This window comes from Podarcis vaucheri (genome assembly GCF_965113315.1).
Source record: "Podarcis vaucheri genome assembly, chromosome: 6".
Taxonomy (NCBI): domain Eukaryota; kingdom Metazoa; phylum Chordata; class Lepidosauria; order Squamata; family Lacertidae; genus Podarcis; species Podarcis vaucheri.
The window spans coordinates 60,706,758-60,723,640 of NC_138764.1; the positions used below are offsets into that span (position 1 = coordinate 60,706,758).

Sequence of the window (16,883 nt, forward strand, 5' to 3'; positions counted from 1 at the left end):
TTCTCAGATTGTGAGAACAGTTCAGGGGATGGAAAAGGCTTCTTGTACAATCTTCATAATTTGAAGTAGCTTGAAAGCACTGCACTGAGAGACGTTAGGCCGTCTATTTCTCTCACTTAAGAACAGAGGCAAACAATGTTTGGTTTCTGGGTTTGTTCCAAAGTACTCAAGAGGCCTCTTGCTGCCTAAGTGCTTGCATCTATTTCCCAGCTCTTCGTTGTTCTCAAAGCCCTTGGGATAAAAGACTGGCTGGCCCTTTGCATGTCAGAGAGGTGAGCAGATTTTCAGTTAGTCGGTCAATTACACATATCTTTTAGGGAACTCAAGGTGGTAGATGCAGGGTTGCCTTTGAAGACAGTTTAGAAACTTCAGCTGGTGCAAAGTTCAACAGCAAAAATATTCAATTGTGCAACTGCCAGGACCATATAACACCACTCCTAGAAGATCTACAGAACGCTGGTTAATTCTTTGTTTCGCGTTCAACATAGTATTACTGTTTTGTTTTTTAATCTTTAAAGTGTAAGGCATCCTAGGTCTTGCCCTAGATTATATTGAGATTGTCAGAAAAGGTATTTGAAGTACTGTTGCTCACTATGAGATCTATTCTTGAGCCTTTGGAGTCAGATCTTTGCTCCATCTAGCTCACTATTGTCTACATTGGCTGGTAGCACTTCTCCAGGATTTCAGACTGGGGACATCTGAACACGTGTCAGACTGGGGACACGTGTCGACAGCTGAACCAGTGACTTTCTGCATGCAAAGGAGATGCTCTGCCACTGAGCTATAGCTTTCTGGATGCTGGTACCTTGGCTCCGGTAATCCCTGCCCAAGGAACCCGGGAACCTGCCTTCTATGGAGTCAGGCCATTGGTCCATCTACTTCATTATGGTCTACACTAACTGGAGGAGCCTTCCAGGGCTTCAAGGAGGGGACATTTCAACCTGGAGATGCTGGGAATTGAGCCTGGTACCTTCTGTAAGCAAGGCAAATGCTCTGCCTCTGAGCCTTTACCCAAGTTGATGTATATTCCCATGGTTTGCTTTCTACTGGCTTTCAGGTGGCAGATGAACTTCATATTTCTGAAAGCTCTTAATTGACATAGGGTTTTTTGGCTGGAATCTGCCGAACTTGGTTTCCTAACTTCTTTAATAAGAGAGTTCCCCACCACGCCATAAAATCACTTTGCCCTTGTTTGGGACATAGGGTTGTATCCAATCATGTTAGTCCTTTTCAGAGTAAACCCATTAAAATTTCAGGACATGACAAACTGAGGTCTGTTCAATTTACTCTGAGTACAACTTGAGATACAGCTCATCCTATCTAACTAGGGATGTTTACAGCCATACCTTTCAGGGTGTTTTCACAAGTTGCTGCCTGCCCTTTTCTTTCCTGCATTAACAGACACTCCCCTCCACAAGATTAAAAGCTCTTCTCAGTGTCACTTGTGAAAATGCCCCATACAGTACTTTTTCACTTGTGCTTTTGGGTGCTAGTGATGGCAGGAAATGCTTTTGAGTAGTGAAACAGCCAGAGGTGAAAAGGTTAAGTTCACCCCCTCCTTTTGTAGTCATTTTGTCTGCTTATGTTTTAAAAAAAGAAAGTTGGGGAGGAGAGATGTTTGTGAATGAGCATCACATGTAGTTGGGGTCACAGTGTCAGTAGTGAAAACCCTTCTCTGGATTCTTCTACTCCTTATTCACCAAGGTTCACTGCTGAAGTGTCCACGGTTAGATAATAGTTCAGCAAACAAAAAGAATTACTTTTTGAAATGGAAGAAAAGAACTCTTAAATTTGGATAAGTGTGCAGTATCATTTCACGGAATGCTAATGTCAACATGAATCTGGTGAGCCAATATACATTTTTTATGGTTAGCTGGCACACCCAAAAATGTTGAGTTAGTACTGGTAGTGCCAGTAGCCTCGGTATCTACCATAACCTAGTAACGGATCTTGATCAGTCATATTAGAATTGCTTGTTGAAGACCATCTCCAGTCACAAAGAGAAAGGATTACCGCTGTGGGACCCAACCTTCACCCTGAGCCTTCATGCTGAGGACACCTTGGCAATGTTTGAATGCATTGAGTAAAAACTGGTGTACATTTGAAATTTTGGCTGCCTGGTTAATGTGCTTCCCTAAGTGCCAGGAGCAGCTAGCTGTTTGTTTCACTACCATAGGAAGAGCTGGAAAGGAGACAGATGGAATGAAGTGCTCTAGCAGGCAGAGCCTGATTCTCTGGAGCAACAGGGTCCCCCGATATATAAGCAACAGGTTGTTCAACACGCAGCTGTTCTCAGATCCTGCTGGAATCCCCCTCGCCGCCTTTTGCAACATTCTTCGCCCAGCATAATGTATTGACAGCCTGTAATATGGCACCGTATTGTTTCTGTGAAGGCAATGGGGGGATTATTGTTGTTTAATCACCTTTCACATATGCCCCAAGGTGATGTAACAAATCTAAAAATAAAAGCTAAAGAACAGTACACAATTAACAGAAGTTGAGTTTAAAAACAATGCAAAATAGACATCTGTGGCACAGTCGTATTCATCCAACTGGAAAATGTGCTTTATTAGTAATCGGGGGGGGGGCCTAAAATAAGCTTATCACCTACACCCTGGTCATGTTTTCACTTGTACACTGTTGTGTCTGCTGCTCTGGCTCTGACTTACATGGCACGACTAACCTGCATCTCTCTGGCCCAAGGTGTGGTGGCTGGTGCCAATTGGTAGGGTGGCAAGTCAGGGAAGCTGAGCCAATGATGCACAGAATGATCCCTGAGTTTTGTCAATAAGAAGGCAAGCTGGTGGGGGTTTGGCTGAGTCAGACTGAGATTGGTCAGCCAGTGCCCCCTTTGCCCTAATGGACCTGCCTCCCTTGCCTCTGACTCTGAGGACTGTAGCTCAGAAACCCTCATGCAAGGACAGGGAACCTTTGGTCCTCTAGGTTGCTGAACTACAGCTCCCATCATCCTGGGCCATTGCCCATTCTTGCTGTCCCTGATGGGAATTGCAGTTCACAACATCCAGGGGGCCACAAGGGTCCCCCCCCCCGTTCAAGTGGAACCACAGGCCCTTCCACTCTGTTGAAGTTTATGACAGCTCAACCAAGGTGGTCTCCTTTCTCATAGAAGGCAGAGGGAGCTAGTCAGACCTGCAGCTTCTTAGTCTGAGGTTGACTGCTGCTGGAACATGTGGACTCTGTTCATATGGATTTTCCAGCCTGGGCACTTCATGGAGCTGTCCAGTCACTGTCACTCGAAACTAAGTTGCCTCAGAAGTTATGAGGGCATTTTCCCAGCTTGGGCTGGTGCAGCAGCTGCAACTGTTCCTGGATCAGAATAATTTGCCTGCAGTGATCCATGAGTTGGTAATAATCTCAAGCCTGGATTACTGTAGCACACTCAATGCTGGGCATGCTTATATGGTCTCCATATCTTGTGCCCTTCCTTCTTAGCTCCACTGTTTAAACAGTGACACATTCGAATGATTAAACATTCAATTACATGTTTTATCGTTTAAAGCTTGCTGCCATAGTCAAGATAGAAATAAACTTCAAAAAAGGGCAAGATGCATCAGGGTTATTTTGGCTCCTGAAATGAGGGGGGTGGGAGCCCTAGGTTTGAGGAGGTACAACCCCAGCATCTGTGTTATACTACTGGCCGCTATTGATTTATGATGACAGTGTTCTGCACTATGTTGCAACTGGAAGCATACATGCCAAAATACACGGAGGAGTTATGTTATTTTATATACTGAGAGGGATGATGGCAAGTTACCAAACCACCTTCCTCATTAGCATAGTGCAGAGGGGTTTCTGTTGACAAATAGGAAATAACTTTTTAATTGCACAGAATGTTTATGTATTAGGTACTGTTGCCTAAGCAGGCTGAATGAATTATAGTGGTACCTCGGGTTACATATGCTTCAGGTTGCATACGCTTCAGGTTACAGACTCCGCTAACCCAGAAATAGTACCTCGGGTTAAGAACTTTGCTTCAGGATGAGAACAGAAATCGTGCTCTGGCGGTGCAGCGGCAGCAAGAGGCCCCATTAGCTAAAGTGGTGCTTCAGGTTAAGAACAGTTTCAGGTTAAGAGCCAGTGTGAGACAGCCAGTGTGGTGTAGTGGTTAAGAGTGGTAGTCTCATAATCTGGTGAACTGGGTTCAGGTCTCCGCTCCTCCACATGCAGCTGCTGGGTGACCTTGGGCTAGTCACACTTCTCTGAAGTCTCTCAGCCCCACTCACCTCACAGAGTGTTTGTTGTGGGGGAGGAAGGGAAAGGAGAATGTTAGCCGCTTTGAGACTCCTTAAAGGGAGTGAAAGGCGGGATATCAAATCCAAACTCTTCTTCTTCTTCTCTTCTAAGACTGTCTCATATGTTTCATATCCAAGCACTCACTGAGTTCTTATATTAGCCAATGTGAAGAAAGTCTCCATTGTGGAGGAAGAGTATGTAGAGAGACAAAAAGCTTCTTCAACATTTAAGATCATATTGAAAAGCGTTCAAAAACATGAAAGGTTATCACTGCTGATGTTGCGTTATTTCCAAAATGAAACAAAAAGGAATTGTAATTCTTTGGTTATTGTGGAAATGATTGTGCATAATAGAGACGTTAGTTGACACTTAGAATGAAAGCGATTGTTCTCAAATATATGGGCTGTCAGAAAGATGTACCAAATTATGTCTTTTGAGTAACTCAGTAGTCTGGTATGAGTAACCCTAGATGTTCAAAATCATGAATTGGCTTCCTCAAAGTCACAAGATTAGACTTAAATTATTCTGCAATTTCAACACATAATACATTTTGAAGCTTTTGCATTAGCCGTCTGTTTTAGAACATCTTGGCAAATGATAATTTTCAAGTTTCGCTGCACTCCTACAGGATGTTCAAGATTTATTTTTATTCAGTTTTTTTTTAAAAAATGGAATTTTTAATTTATTTTTGAAAGCACATTTGGTCTCTGGTGTGTGTGCGCAAACAAAAACAAACAAACCAGATGCCTGATTCTTTGGATATCCCACCCCAGCGTGCTGCTGGTGTACCATAAAATAATGATGCTGTATCCCCCAAATTTATGACTAGGTCTAGGAATCTGTGTTATTGCTTTGAATTATTTTTGCAACTTTAGCAAACACAAAGCAGGACGTCACCCTGTGTCTCCTGTTCTCTGTGATAAAGGTAAAGGCAAAGGTAAAGGAGCCCTGGATGGTTCAGTTCAGTCAAACTTGAATATAGGGTGCAGCACTCATCTTGCTTCAGGCTGAGGGAGCTGGCAGAGCAAGGAGACAGTAGAACAGATAACTTTTCAGACCATTGAAATCACTGAGTTCAAAGTCAAATACCATAACTGAATATTTTCTTGCTTGTTTTTCAGGCTGGTGGATGACCGGTGTGTGGTGGAACCAACAGCTGGTGATTTGGATAACCCACCCAAGAAATTTCGAGGTAAGAGACTAATGAAGCAGTAAAGTCAACACTTTTGCTGGATCAACTGTTCTGAGATTCCCTAAAAACAATTCTCTGCTTAGGTGCTGATTTACAGTTGGCTTTAGCAGTGAGTGGCACAAGCTATCACTGTTACAAGTCTAGCATCATGGGTACTAATTTAGTTGTTATCCACAGCCCTCTCACAGAAAGACAGTTTGTTGGGATAACCACTAAACTTAAAAATCCTTTCCTTGTTAGCTCTGTCAAAGACAAAACACATTTCAAGCTTTTTATATTTTGGTGCCTTCAGTTTTGCACTCTTTGAGATAGTCAGTGATATCTTATTGATATCTTTAATTTTTTATCACATCACATTTATTCACTACATTAGCCCCCCAGGAAACCCTATTATTAATTATTTTATCTTTTTATTATCATTATTTTATTTTGGTTTATTATAGTCTTCACATTAAGGTCGCTGGATAGGTCCCAACAATTTAAAATACAACATTCAAAACAGTTTAAACAAATCACAAGAACAGGGTGGGTCCCAAAAACATATAACTTAAGTGTCAAAAGCTGGGATAAAGAGGTGTATCTTCAACACAGACAAAAAGGTGCCAGATATATTTTTGTAGGGAGGGAACTCCACAACCTAGGATCCCTCTCCTGGGCCACCAGTCCTTGAGTTTTTCTGAGGGTGATGGAACTACCAAGAAGACCATATCTGCTGATGTTAACATCCAATAAGGTTTGCAGGGAATGAAACTGCCTTGCAAGTATTTGGAGTCAGGTCATTAAGGCCTTAAAAGTTAGTGTGAGCATCCTGAATTGGACCAGGAAACAAACCGACAACCAGTGCGGTTGTTCTATAACAAGGGTTGTGTGGGTTCTAAACCAAATCCCAGCCAGTAACCTGACAATTGCATTTTTGGATGACTTCTTCTTCTTCTTCTTCTTCTTCCAAACTTCATTGACAATTTTAAAAACAATTACCAAGCACAAAGTGTTGTCTTCCAGGACAAATGCAGGTACAGATATTGAAACAGACTTAGAAAATCTTTTACTTTGGAGATTAAGCTCATGTCCTCAGGGTATACTTCAATCTAGAGTGTTACGATAATTTCTCCATAGTGACTGCTGTGACTGAGACAGAAGGGAAATCACTGTACTATTGTTAATCGTTTCTGAGTTCAAGGGCAGTCCCATGTTGAGCACATGGCAATAATCCAGTCTGGAAATTACTAGAGCATGGAGAGCTGAAGTGTAGAGTACAGTATAAACAAATAGAAGTGAACGAAATGCTTTTGTTTTCGTAAAAGGTCAATAAAAATATTAAAAAAGCAAACAAATAGAAGTCAATAACAATAAATCTTGACAAGGGTTCATAGCACAGGAGCCAACTCCTAGGGGCTGAGGTCCCTTCACCCCCACCCCATTCAAATGGTGTGCGCGCACTGTGTCATGTGGTCAATTATGTGGATCAGGGTTTTCCTAATCTTACTTTTCTTACTAATCTTACTTTTAAGTTTGGGATTGGAGCTGATTGGGATTGTAACAATTGGAAGTACAATCTATTTATGCTGTATCAAACCAATTGGATAATTGTACGGATGGATGGGAGGAAGCAAGCAGACAATGATTGCATTTCTTCACCCCACACCCCTGTGAAAGGAGCGAGAGTCACAGTGGGCTCTCCTAAACCACCGCAGCCATCTCCTCCCCATCCCCATCCCCATCCCCATCCCCATCCCCATCCCCAGGCAATTTCCATGCTTGGCGCTCTGCTGTTGTGTCAAATACCCCACAGGCCAAACATTTTAAATGGAGTCCCTCCCCTGCACCTTGCATCCAATATCCCACTCCACCCACTGCTCCCTAGTACACAGCTGCTTCCCCATGAAAAGCAGGAGCAGAACAAGAACGGGTTCTAAGGTGAGGGCATGAAGGGACCCCCCCCCATTTAGAATATCTGGCACTGCAGGAGCTGCTGAACTACAACTCCCATCTGCCCCAGCAAGCATGTCTAAAGGCCAGGGATGATGGGAGTTGCAGCGCAGCAACATCTGAAGGACCAAAGTCTCCCCATGCCTGGTTTAGAAGGATGGAGAGGCCTTCTGACATCCAGCACACTCAACGTGGCATTGGCTGGCATGAATGCCCAGGTACGGAAGGGGAGGCTACCTTGGTTTCTTATGAAAGGCCTTTCTGTGCCTGCTCCCCTTGTACATGGTGTAGGGTTGCAGCTTGTGTGTTTCAGCCAAACGCTGAGCAGCCAAGAAGCCACTCAAGCCAATGCCAAAGCAATAAATTTTATTGGGAGCTTGCACTGGCTCTCTAATGCCGGTTAGATGGCTGGGCTCCCAAGCACATTCAAGTCAGTTGGGATTTTCTTTTTTAACTGAATGCATTCTCTGATCTCTCTGGCTGATGCATTGACTTGGTTAAAAAAATTATTTGAAGTTAGACCAAGCTGGGGTAGAGGAACATGAGTTAAAGACAAAGCAAAATCTGAAACTTAAAACTGATACAGGGGTAGAATATTTTTTTGTATCATATAAAATATAAATCTTGGTTCTCAAGATTCCCCCTGCCAAATGCTATCGTTAAAGGGAGAATAATACTTAACTTTTTATTGTGCTTTCAAAGTTTTATTGGTGTTCAAAGTTATTTTTTTTTTTGGCATCTATTATCCGGATGCAATCCTTACCTTTAGGTAAGTCAGTATTATTATTAACCTCCATTTAGCAGTTGGGAGACTCAGGCTGAGAAAGTGGATCTCCCAGTGCTACCCAGTGAGCTCATGGAGTTGTGAGATATGAACCTGGGATGTCCTGATTCACAGCTCAGTTTCTGAACCACCACACAATGCGAGTTGTCTTCTCTGCAGTTTGTTTCATTCACTCTGTTCCGGCAGTGTAAGATACTTGGAGGTATGTCAACTAAGGAAGGGCACTTCAGGAATACGGTTAATTTGCTAAGCTTTGTGTATGTTACCTTAGATTATCTTTTAGTCGTCTCTGTGGTGCTTCTTGAGCTCTGTTAATTTATTGGTAACAAGAGTCAGTGACGTTCTGTCAATCAAACATTAAACATTGTTGGAAATGTAAAGATGAATGTAGGATGTATACCTAGGAAGGTGAAATCAATCTTATTGTATTTCAGTTCAAGGAACATTCCCCCAAGGCTATTGGTGGAGTGCCTCTTTCTCACCTCGTTCAGGGATGTTTCCATCTGAGCACTGATGAAAACAAAATTGCAGGTGTGGCTAAATAAACATGGTGCAGAATTACCTAGTCTGTTTTTCTAGTGATTTGAGGGAAACGTTGGGTCAGGGTTATCTAGCCAATGTTTCCTCCATCTTGATTTCTTTGACAGCTACTGTTGATAGGTAGCCATGCTGCCCCCCACCCAAGAAGATAATTCGGCAAGCTGCCAACAAGATCAGAGCCACCTCATGCTAGTTGCTAGAACACACAGTGAGAAGCAGGCCCATCCAGGGATATTGGAAGTTTTGTTCTCTCTCTCTCTCTCTCTCTCTCTCTCTCTCTCTCTCTCTCTCTCTCTCTCTCGTAATATGGGAAGGTACAGTAGGTCCTTAGCTGAGCAGGAGAACACCTGCTTGGCATGCAAAGGGCCCCCAGTTCAACCCCTGGCATTTCCAAAGAAGGCTGGACAGGATCTTCCTTTGAAATCCTGGAGAACCACTACCAGTAAGCATAAATAGTGTTGTTGTTTAGTCGTTTAGTCATGTCCGACTCTTCGTGATCCCATGGACCAGAGCACGCCAGGCACTCCTGTCTTCCACTGCCTCCCGCAGTTTGGTCAGACTCATGTTCGTAGCTTCGAGAACACTGTCCAGCCATCTCGTCCTCTGTCGTCCCCTTCTCCTTGTGCCCTCCATCTTTCCCAGCATCAGGGTCTTTTCCAGGGAGTCTTCTCTTCTCATGAGGTGGCCAAAGTATTGGAGTCTCAGCTTCAGGATCTGTCCTTCCAGTGAGCACTCAGGGCTGATTTCCTTCAGAATGGATAGGTTTGATCTTCTTGCAGTTCATGGGACTCTCAAGAGTCTCCTCCAGCACCCTAATTCAAAAGCATCAATTCTTCGGCGATCAGCCTTCTTTATGGAGTACTGAGGTAGATGAACCGATGGTTTCGTGGGATAACTTAATGTCCCCCATGATGCTGAATGCTGGTAGTGTGGAAATGTTGTAGGATAGTAGGAGAGGATATATTGATTAAATATTATCCTTCCCCACTCACGCTAGTGAGTCAGTAGCAGAGTACATTCCCCGGTGTATAGCAGGAAGCTAGTTGGTAGATTCCATTGAATCTCTTTACTTAAATAATCCCATCTGCCTTGTCCAGATTGGGTTTGTTCCTGGTAAATTCCCTTTGTTCCCTCTTAAAAAGAATAAAGACACAAAAGTCTTCTTTTAAAAGTAATGATAAAAAGTTTACTTGCATTCAGTTCACAATAGGTTCCCTGAAGGCAGGCATTAGCTTGTAGTTACAGAAAAAGGTTTGAGTTAATCCCGTATGGGAATGAGCCCATGTGCTGCTGGCTGAGAGCCAGCAGACAGCAAAATAACATCAATATCAGAAGAGAGTCAAAGAGGAAGATGGCTGTGTGACTGGCCCTTTTACAGGGTCTCACAGGGTCACACCCATCTACCTGGTCACATGCAGGGGGAGGATGCTCCAGACAGGTGTAACAGGAAGTCCTCCTGGCTGGAGTAACACCCCCCTGTGTGTCCACTCTGGGCAAACAGAAAGTGTTGTACTTGACTGCTTATGCTACATCCCACAGGAAGAGGACAGACAAAAGGAAGAACACTCTTCCCACTGTGCATAGTCAAACTATGGAATTCACAGCCACAAGATGAAGCAATGGTTCCCATCACCAACTTTAAAAGAGGCTTTGATAAATCCATGGATGATAAGTCTACCAATGGCCATTGACTGTGATGATGACTATGTCCTACCTCCAGTATCACAAGAGGTGTTCCTCTGAATACCAGTTGCTCAGGAGTACAATGGTTAGAGTGCTGCCGTGCTCAGGTCCTATTTTTGGCCTTCCCCTTGGCATCTGTCTGGCTGAGAGTACAGGCTGCTGGACTAGATGGGCCTTTGATCTGATGTAGTAGGATTCTGAAGTTCTTAGATAATCTGGAGGGAAAAAAATAAACAGAAAAGAGCCTTATGAAACTGAAGCCTACCAACACTTGAAGCCCAGTAGGCGTTCAGGATGTATTATCTGCTAAAGGAGCATGACGTGTCACAAACCATAGTATCACGTGAGCGTTGTGGACAGATATGTCACTGCAAATATTGAGGATTGGTGAGTTGCATTTTGCCAGAGTTTAATCAGGAAACAGTCAGAGCTAGTGGCCTGGAGGGATGCAGGCAGTTCCACAGAAAGTCAAGCTGGGAGAAGCAATCAAAGCAAGGGCTCAGGCATCAGTCAGTAGCTTTTAAGGGTCAGATGACTGACTTATTATATCTGGGCTGTGCTGGCAGCTGCATCATCATCATCATCACCATCATTATTAATATTTCTTACCTGCCCTTCACCATAAAGTCCTACGGCAGGTTACAGCAATTTAAAAATACAATATTAAAAACAGTTTATAACCAATTACAGTTATGAGACTAGACTGGGAACTAAAATACTGTATGTATATCTATATCTTCAGGTATCTCTATATATCCTGGGTGTCAAATACTAGGGTAAGGGTGTGTATCTTCAGCACCTTTGGTACCACTTTCTGGCCATCTTCTGTGGTGATCCGCTTGTGCGCTACCATAGTGGCATTGGAGCTGCCACCAGAGTCCTTGGTTTGCAACCTTTATACGTTATATCAGAAGTGGGGAGGTCCCCCCCCCCGGTTGAGGACATCATCGGTGGTGGGGGACCTGTATATCAGCAGTGGCTAGGGTCCAAAGTGGGTAGGTCAACCCTTCTCTCTTCTCTTCTTTCTCCCCATCCATTTTCCTTTCTTTGCTGCTCTCCTTTTAGACCTGGTGATTTTCTCCCTGGACACATCCATAATATGCAATTCCAGCACCTGTGGAAATGGGCAAAGTGCTATTGAGGCTTTTTTGTGCTCCTGTGCCTTTGATTAAAATGCTGTATACACTTGCCTATGAGTAAGCCCCATTGAACTGGGCGGACTTACTTCTGAGTAGAGCTGTAGAGAACTGCGCTGTGGAAATCTCTTTGGTGATGTGGACACGGTGCTGGGAGAAGAACTAACCTGAGCCACTCCCGTTTGGCACACTTCAGCCATGCCTTCCGTGACTCAACCTTTGCTAATTGTTTCCTATGCATGCGAGAGCCATGGATTCTCAAGCATGTCTTTGTGGTGTGTTGGCTGCCTGGTGTCCTGTTCCAAAGGGAAAAGGTGATGAGTCAGGGAAAGGGCAGGGCAACTCTTGGCCTGTGAAACAGGATGTCAGGGCCAAAGCACCGGGTTTCTTTGCTAAAACCATCCCTTCTCTTAGTCCTTGTCCATTCCAACAACCCCACTTTCTCTATAAGTATAGAGGCTCATTTCCCTTCTCAACGATTTCTCTTCTGACTTGCCTTGCCACCACACTCTGGCATAAGAATCCTCCTAAACACACCATTTGGGATGGAATTCATATGCTCCGGCTGTCCCTATGCAGCAGGGACAGCCATCAGGGCCGGCTCTACCATTAAGCAGAGTGAGGAAGCCATTTCAGGTGGCAGATTCTGGTGTACGTGGGTTGTTGTTGGTGGCAGCATCTCTCTCAGCTGCTCCTTCTGCTCTCAGGGACAGAGCTGTGTGTGCCCCCCCCCGGTGTTCCCTAAGCTAGCCAGCTGCCTTCTTTATTCCTTTTGAAACAATTTATTTATCAATACATTACACAAACATACAGAAATGAATACAAATACAAACATATTAAAAATACAAAAAGTATGATTCTTAAAAAGGAAGTAGGAGCGGAGGACAGGTATAGAGAAAACTCGTAAGAACAGTATTTAAAAGCAGTCATTCTAGAAAAACCATTACAAAATTCATCCCCATTCTTCCGTCTCCATGTTAAGGAGAAGGCTACATTTCAGGGGGAAGGCAGCCCACAACAAACAAACGGGGAAAGCAAAACCAGAACCTGAATTTTTTTGAGACGCAGACTTTTGACCTGTTGCTCAAGCAATGGCACACATTCCAAGCTGCCTATGCGTTTTGCAGCATTGTATAATGGTCATGGGTTGAAAATATCCTCCAGCTATTTGCAAGTTTAAACAGAGTAATTGGCAGCTTGTGTCAGTTTTACTGTGGCTATTAAATTGCTTGTTGCTCTTCCACCACCATTTTATCTAATCTTTTAATCCTTGCCCTTTTGTTTCCAGGAGTATCCTGTACAAGGCAACACTGTAGATATAATTGTATGTGGTAGTAATAATGTTTCCTCTATTTGAGATGGAAAGGGGTACAGTTATGCCATTGTCAGAAGTATTGGCTTTTAAACATTTGTGCATTTGCTTATTTCAAAATATATTTACGCTGCATTTCTATGCAAAGCCCATCTGAAATGGTTTACAGCAATAGAAGAACTATATCATTTAAATACAAAATAATAAAACCCATCCTATTCGTTAGGTTTGACTGGCTTGTGGTTTTCTGTGTGTATATATGTATTTGTGCTATGATATTTGTGCTTCTGGAAGTGAAAAATCCCCCTTTGCTCTGCTGTCACTTGTCCTTGTCTTGTTTCCTTTGCCACAGCTCAGAATGGAAACACACAGGAAAACAAAACAGAAATACACTGTATTTGGGGTAGAATGTTTTCAGGTCTGCAGACAGACATTTCTTTTCTGGGGCTTTCTGCATCTTGCTTCATTGGCTATGCAGTGGGTTTTTGAAGCAGAATGGATCTCATATTCTCATAAGGATATGCAACAAACCTAGCATGAATCCTCAGGTTTTTACACTTTGCCATCCTGGGATTCAGCAAATTTGACCCTGAATTCAATGCCAGCAGGGCATGTGCCACTCCAGGGCTGTTTCTCCTCTTGACATCATAGGATTTCAACAGGAGCAGCTTCAGGTTACTGCAAGGAAACCACTGCAAGTAACAGCATCGACTGGTCCAAACACTCAGAAAAATCACACTCTCTTGAAAACTGCTGGAGCTGACACACCTTTGGTGCAGAGTTCTATCTTTCAGGAAAATTCACTCTCAATGAATTTCAGAAGGCTGCTCAGACAGAGGTTCAGCACTTTTGATATTCTGTGATATAATCATTTACAGCCCAAGATTAAAAATGCTATCATCAACTGCTGGCCTTTGGCACATGTTATCACATCCTTGTGGGTCTTTGAGCTTTTTTGGTCCTAGGACTGTGTAGGGACTTACTGGGCAATTTCTAGAAATAGAACTCCCCCATTTCAGGTTCAGTTTTTGAGACAAAAACACATGGGCCTAGATTCAACAAAACAGTTGTATCAGCAATGAGTCTGGCTTGTGCAATGTGGCTTTCCCTCATCTTCTCTCCCCATGTGCCCATGCACCCCCCAATCAACCCCAGAGGGTTGGGAGAATCCCTAGAACAGCACATGGGAGCAGGAGAGCAAAAAATGGTTGTACTGGCAGAACAATAATAATAGTGTGAAATTGAATTCCTCCCATGGTTTTGTCGAAAAACAAGAGACAATCTATTCGCCAAGCAGCAGACATAGCTCTAGTGGTGACCTGCAGCAGACTACTTATGAAACCTCCAAATTAAACTAAACTAAATTGAACGAAGTATATAATTCTGAGACATGGATTTCTTTCCTGCCCTGATTTGGACCGTGGCATTTTGCTGACTGTATTCCTCTGATCCGCCTTAAGTCTCTTTTGTGGATTGGTCTTCAAAGATTACTGATGATATTTCACTTCATAGTGAAACTGCCCTGATATTCCTTTTTAAACATCGCCCCCCCCCCCGGACCCATGTAAATGTCAATTAAGGCTTTCCTGTGTGCCTCTGTTTGATTGCAAATGACACACATCCATGCAAATGGATATTTACAGAATCTGTACGTTTCTAGAGAAGCAGACTTCTGAAATGGCATTTGCACACCTCTTCGGAAACAGGTTTTAAGCTGCACATGTTCAAAAAGTCATGTTGGCGGCAGCCCTTAGAATCCAGCTAAAATCACATAGTTCAGCTATGAAGTGTCTGGACTTGGCTGGGCCAACAGAAATGTCTGATCACAGCTTGGCAGTTCCTGCTCCCCGCCCCCTTTCCATGCTTTCCCCTGAGGCTCTTTCAGCAAGGCAGATCCCCATGTTTGAACACGTTAGGGAAAAAAAAAATGAAGGCGTTCAAATCTTGTACTTTGTCAGAGAGATGACAATAAATGCTTTAAGATTTATTTTATTTTTAAAACACACTGTGGCTGGCTGGCTGGGTGTAACAGACAACATAATTGCACATAATCCCCACCCATTGAGGACACAGCAGCAGGACAGCTGATTCCATTCATATCCTCTGGTCAGATGCCGCTCGGTGTCCAGCAGGATCAGAAGGAAGCAGAGCCATTCCAGTAATGGATTCACACCTCTGCTCTAACTCTGGTGTTCAGTCCCCAGGGACACTTCCAGCTAAGTCACTGAACTGCTGGTGCAGTGTAACCTTGACACAACCCACTTGCAAGCACATGCATATTCCTTTGGTGATAATGGCAGAGGCAAGGAGTTGGGGGGGACGGGACCCTGCACTAAATGATGTGGGATGCATTGTCTACACTGACTGCCGGTGGCTCGCCAGGGTTTGAGTTAGGGTTCTTTACCAGTCCTACCCAGGGACGCGGGTGGCGCTGTGGGTTAAACCACAGAGCCTAGGGCTTGCTGATCAGAAGGTAGGCGGTTTGAATCCCCACGACGGAGTGAGCTCCCATTGCTCGGTCCCTGCTCCTGCCCACCTAGCAGTTTGAAAGCATGTCAAAGTGCAAGTAGATAAATAGGTACCACTCCGGCGGGAAGGTAAACGGCGTTTCTGTGCGCTGCTCTGGTTCACCAGAAGCGGCTTAGTCATGCTGGCCACATGACCCGGAAGCTGTACACCGGCTCCCTCGGCCAATAAAGCGAGATGAGTGTCGCAACCCCAGAGTCATCCGCGACTGGACCTAATGGTCAGGGGTCCCTTTACCTACCTTTACCTTTACCAGTCCTACCCAGAGATGGCAGGGATTGAACCAGAGACCTGCACACAGAGCAGATGCTCTACCACTCAGCTACATCCATTCCTTTTGCTGTATCCCTGGTGACGCCAGTGCATTGCTGTACCCTCAAGCTCCATTTATTCTCTGGGTTAACCCTTCTTTATTTAAGTGATGGTCTTTGGTGAGGGTGCAGGGCTGATTTCCAGGTAGGAATTTGACACAGCCCTCACTCTTGTCTGGCCTTCCTCAGAAGTCAAATTGACAGTATATATATGGCAACTATATATGGGCTCCCAGCTTGTTACCTGGAGGAGAAAATGTATGAAAAACAAGGAATGGTATCATTAATCTCCAGCACAGGCAATTGATGACGCATTGGGGCACATCATTTCTTGTACTGAGAGACAGTAAGAACCCACAGACCCTTCACACAGATGTTCAGTACATGAGAGGTTGTTTTGTGTGAAGCTCTGTCTAGTTTTCTATGTACAAGCATTTGTGTGTGAGGTTTGTCTGTTTGTGAATATTGAATCTGGGCATTTGTCCCATCTATGAGCACCTACCAGCAGTAGAACAGTACAGATCAGGCAGAGGTTGACCACTCAGTCTGCTGTTTGTGAGAAGCTGGTCCTAATTCATGAGGAGGAGACAGGACCTGCTAAAGTGGGGGGTTTCCAATATGATGCTCTCTAGATGCTATTGGATTGCAACTCCCAGCATTCCTGATGGTTAGCCATGCTGTGTGCGGACAATGAGAGTTGGGAGTCCAGCAAAACTGGGGGAGGGGGAAAGGGGGTCATCACATGCATTAACCATGTGCTAAGGAATTCCCCTGGCATGGGAGGTGAGGTGTCCTTGGTGTGGGACTTGCCAATAGCAGAAGCAGCCGTGCGGGATGAGACAACCAAAAAATGGCTTGCTTCCAGAACTGGTGAGAATAGTGTTTTGCGCCTGCTTATTCATCACTCTCTGATGAATAACTGACAGCAGGTTTGCCAGCAACTTGGGACGGGATCCAAGAATGGAAATTATTTTCTTCTAGTGTCTGATGTTTCTGTGGTGCTATTTTAGGAGCAATTAAGAGCCATCAAGGACTTTGGTTCCATCCACCTGGGACTGTCTTTCTAACAAACAATTGAAATCACTGCTAGGCCAATTTTCAAAGCAATTTTCACATGTTTTGCCAGGGTGGGGCAAAAATATCACTCAATGATTGGATTAATCTTAAAGCAGGGGAATTTAAAGAACTTTCTAGGGTAGACCTACCTTTAAATACA

General features: G+C 44.0%; 1 protein-coding gene across 2 annotated transcripts in view; it reads left to right on the plus strand.

The window, feature by feature from the left end:
- Positions 1–16,883, plus strand: part of ITPR3 (inositol 1,4,5-trisphosphate receptor type 3) — a 98,100-nt gene that overhangs the window by 22,504 nt on the left and 58,713 nt on the right. For both annotated transcript variants that reach the window (XM_082226819.1, XM_082226818.1), the window contains exon 2: positions 5,376–5,446. In XM_082226819.1, coding sequence (XP_082082945.1) covers positions 5,376–5,446 — 71 coding nt within the window. The remainder of the gene's footprint in view (positions 1–5,375; positions 5,447–16,883) is intronic.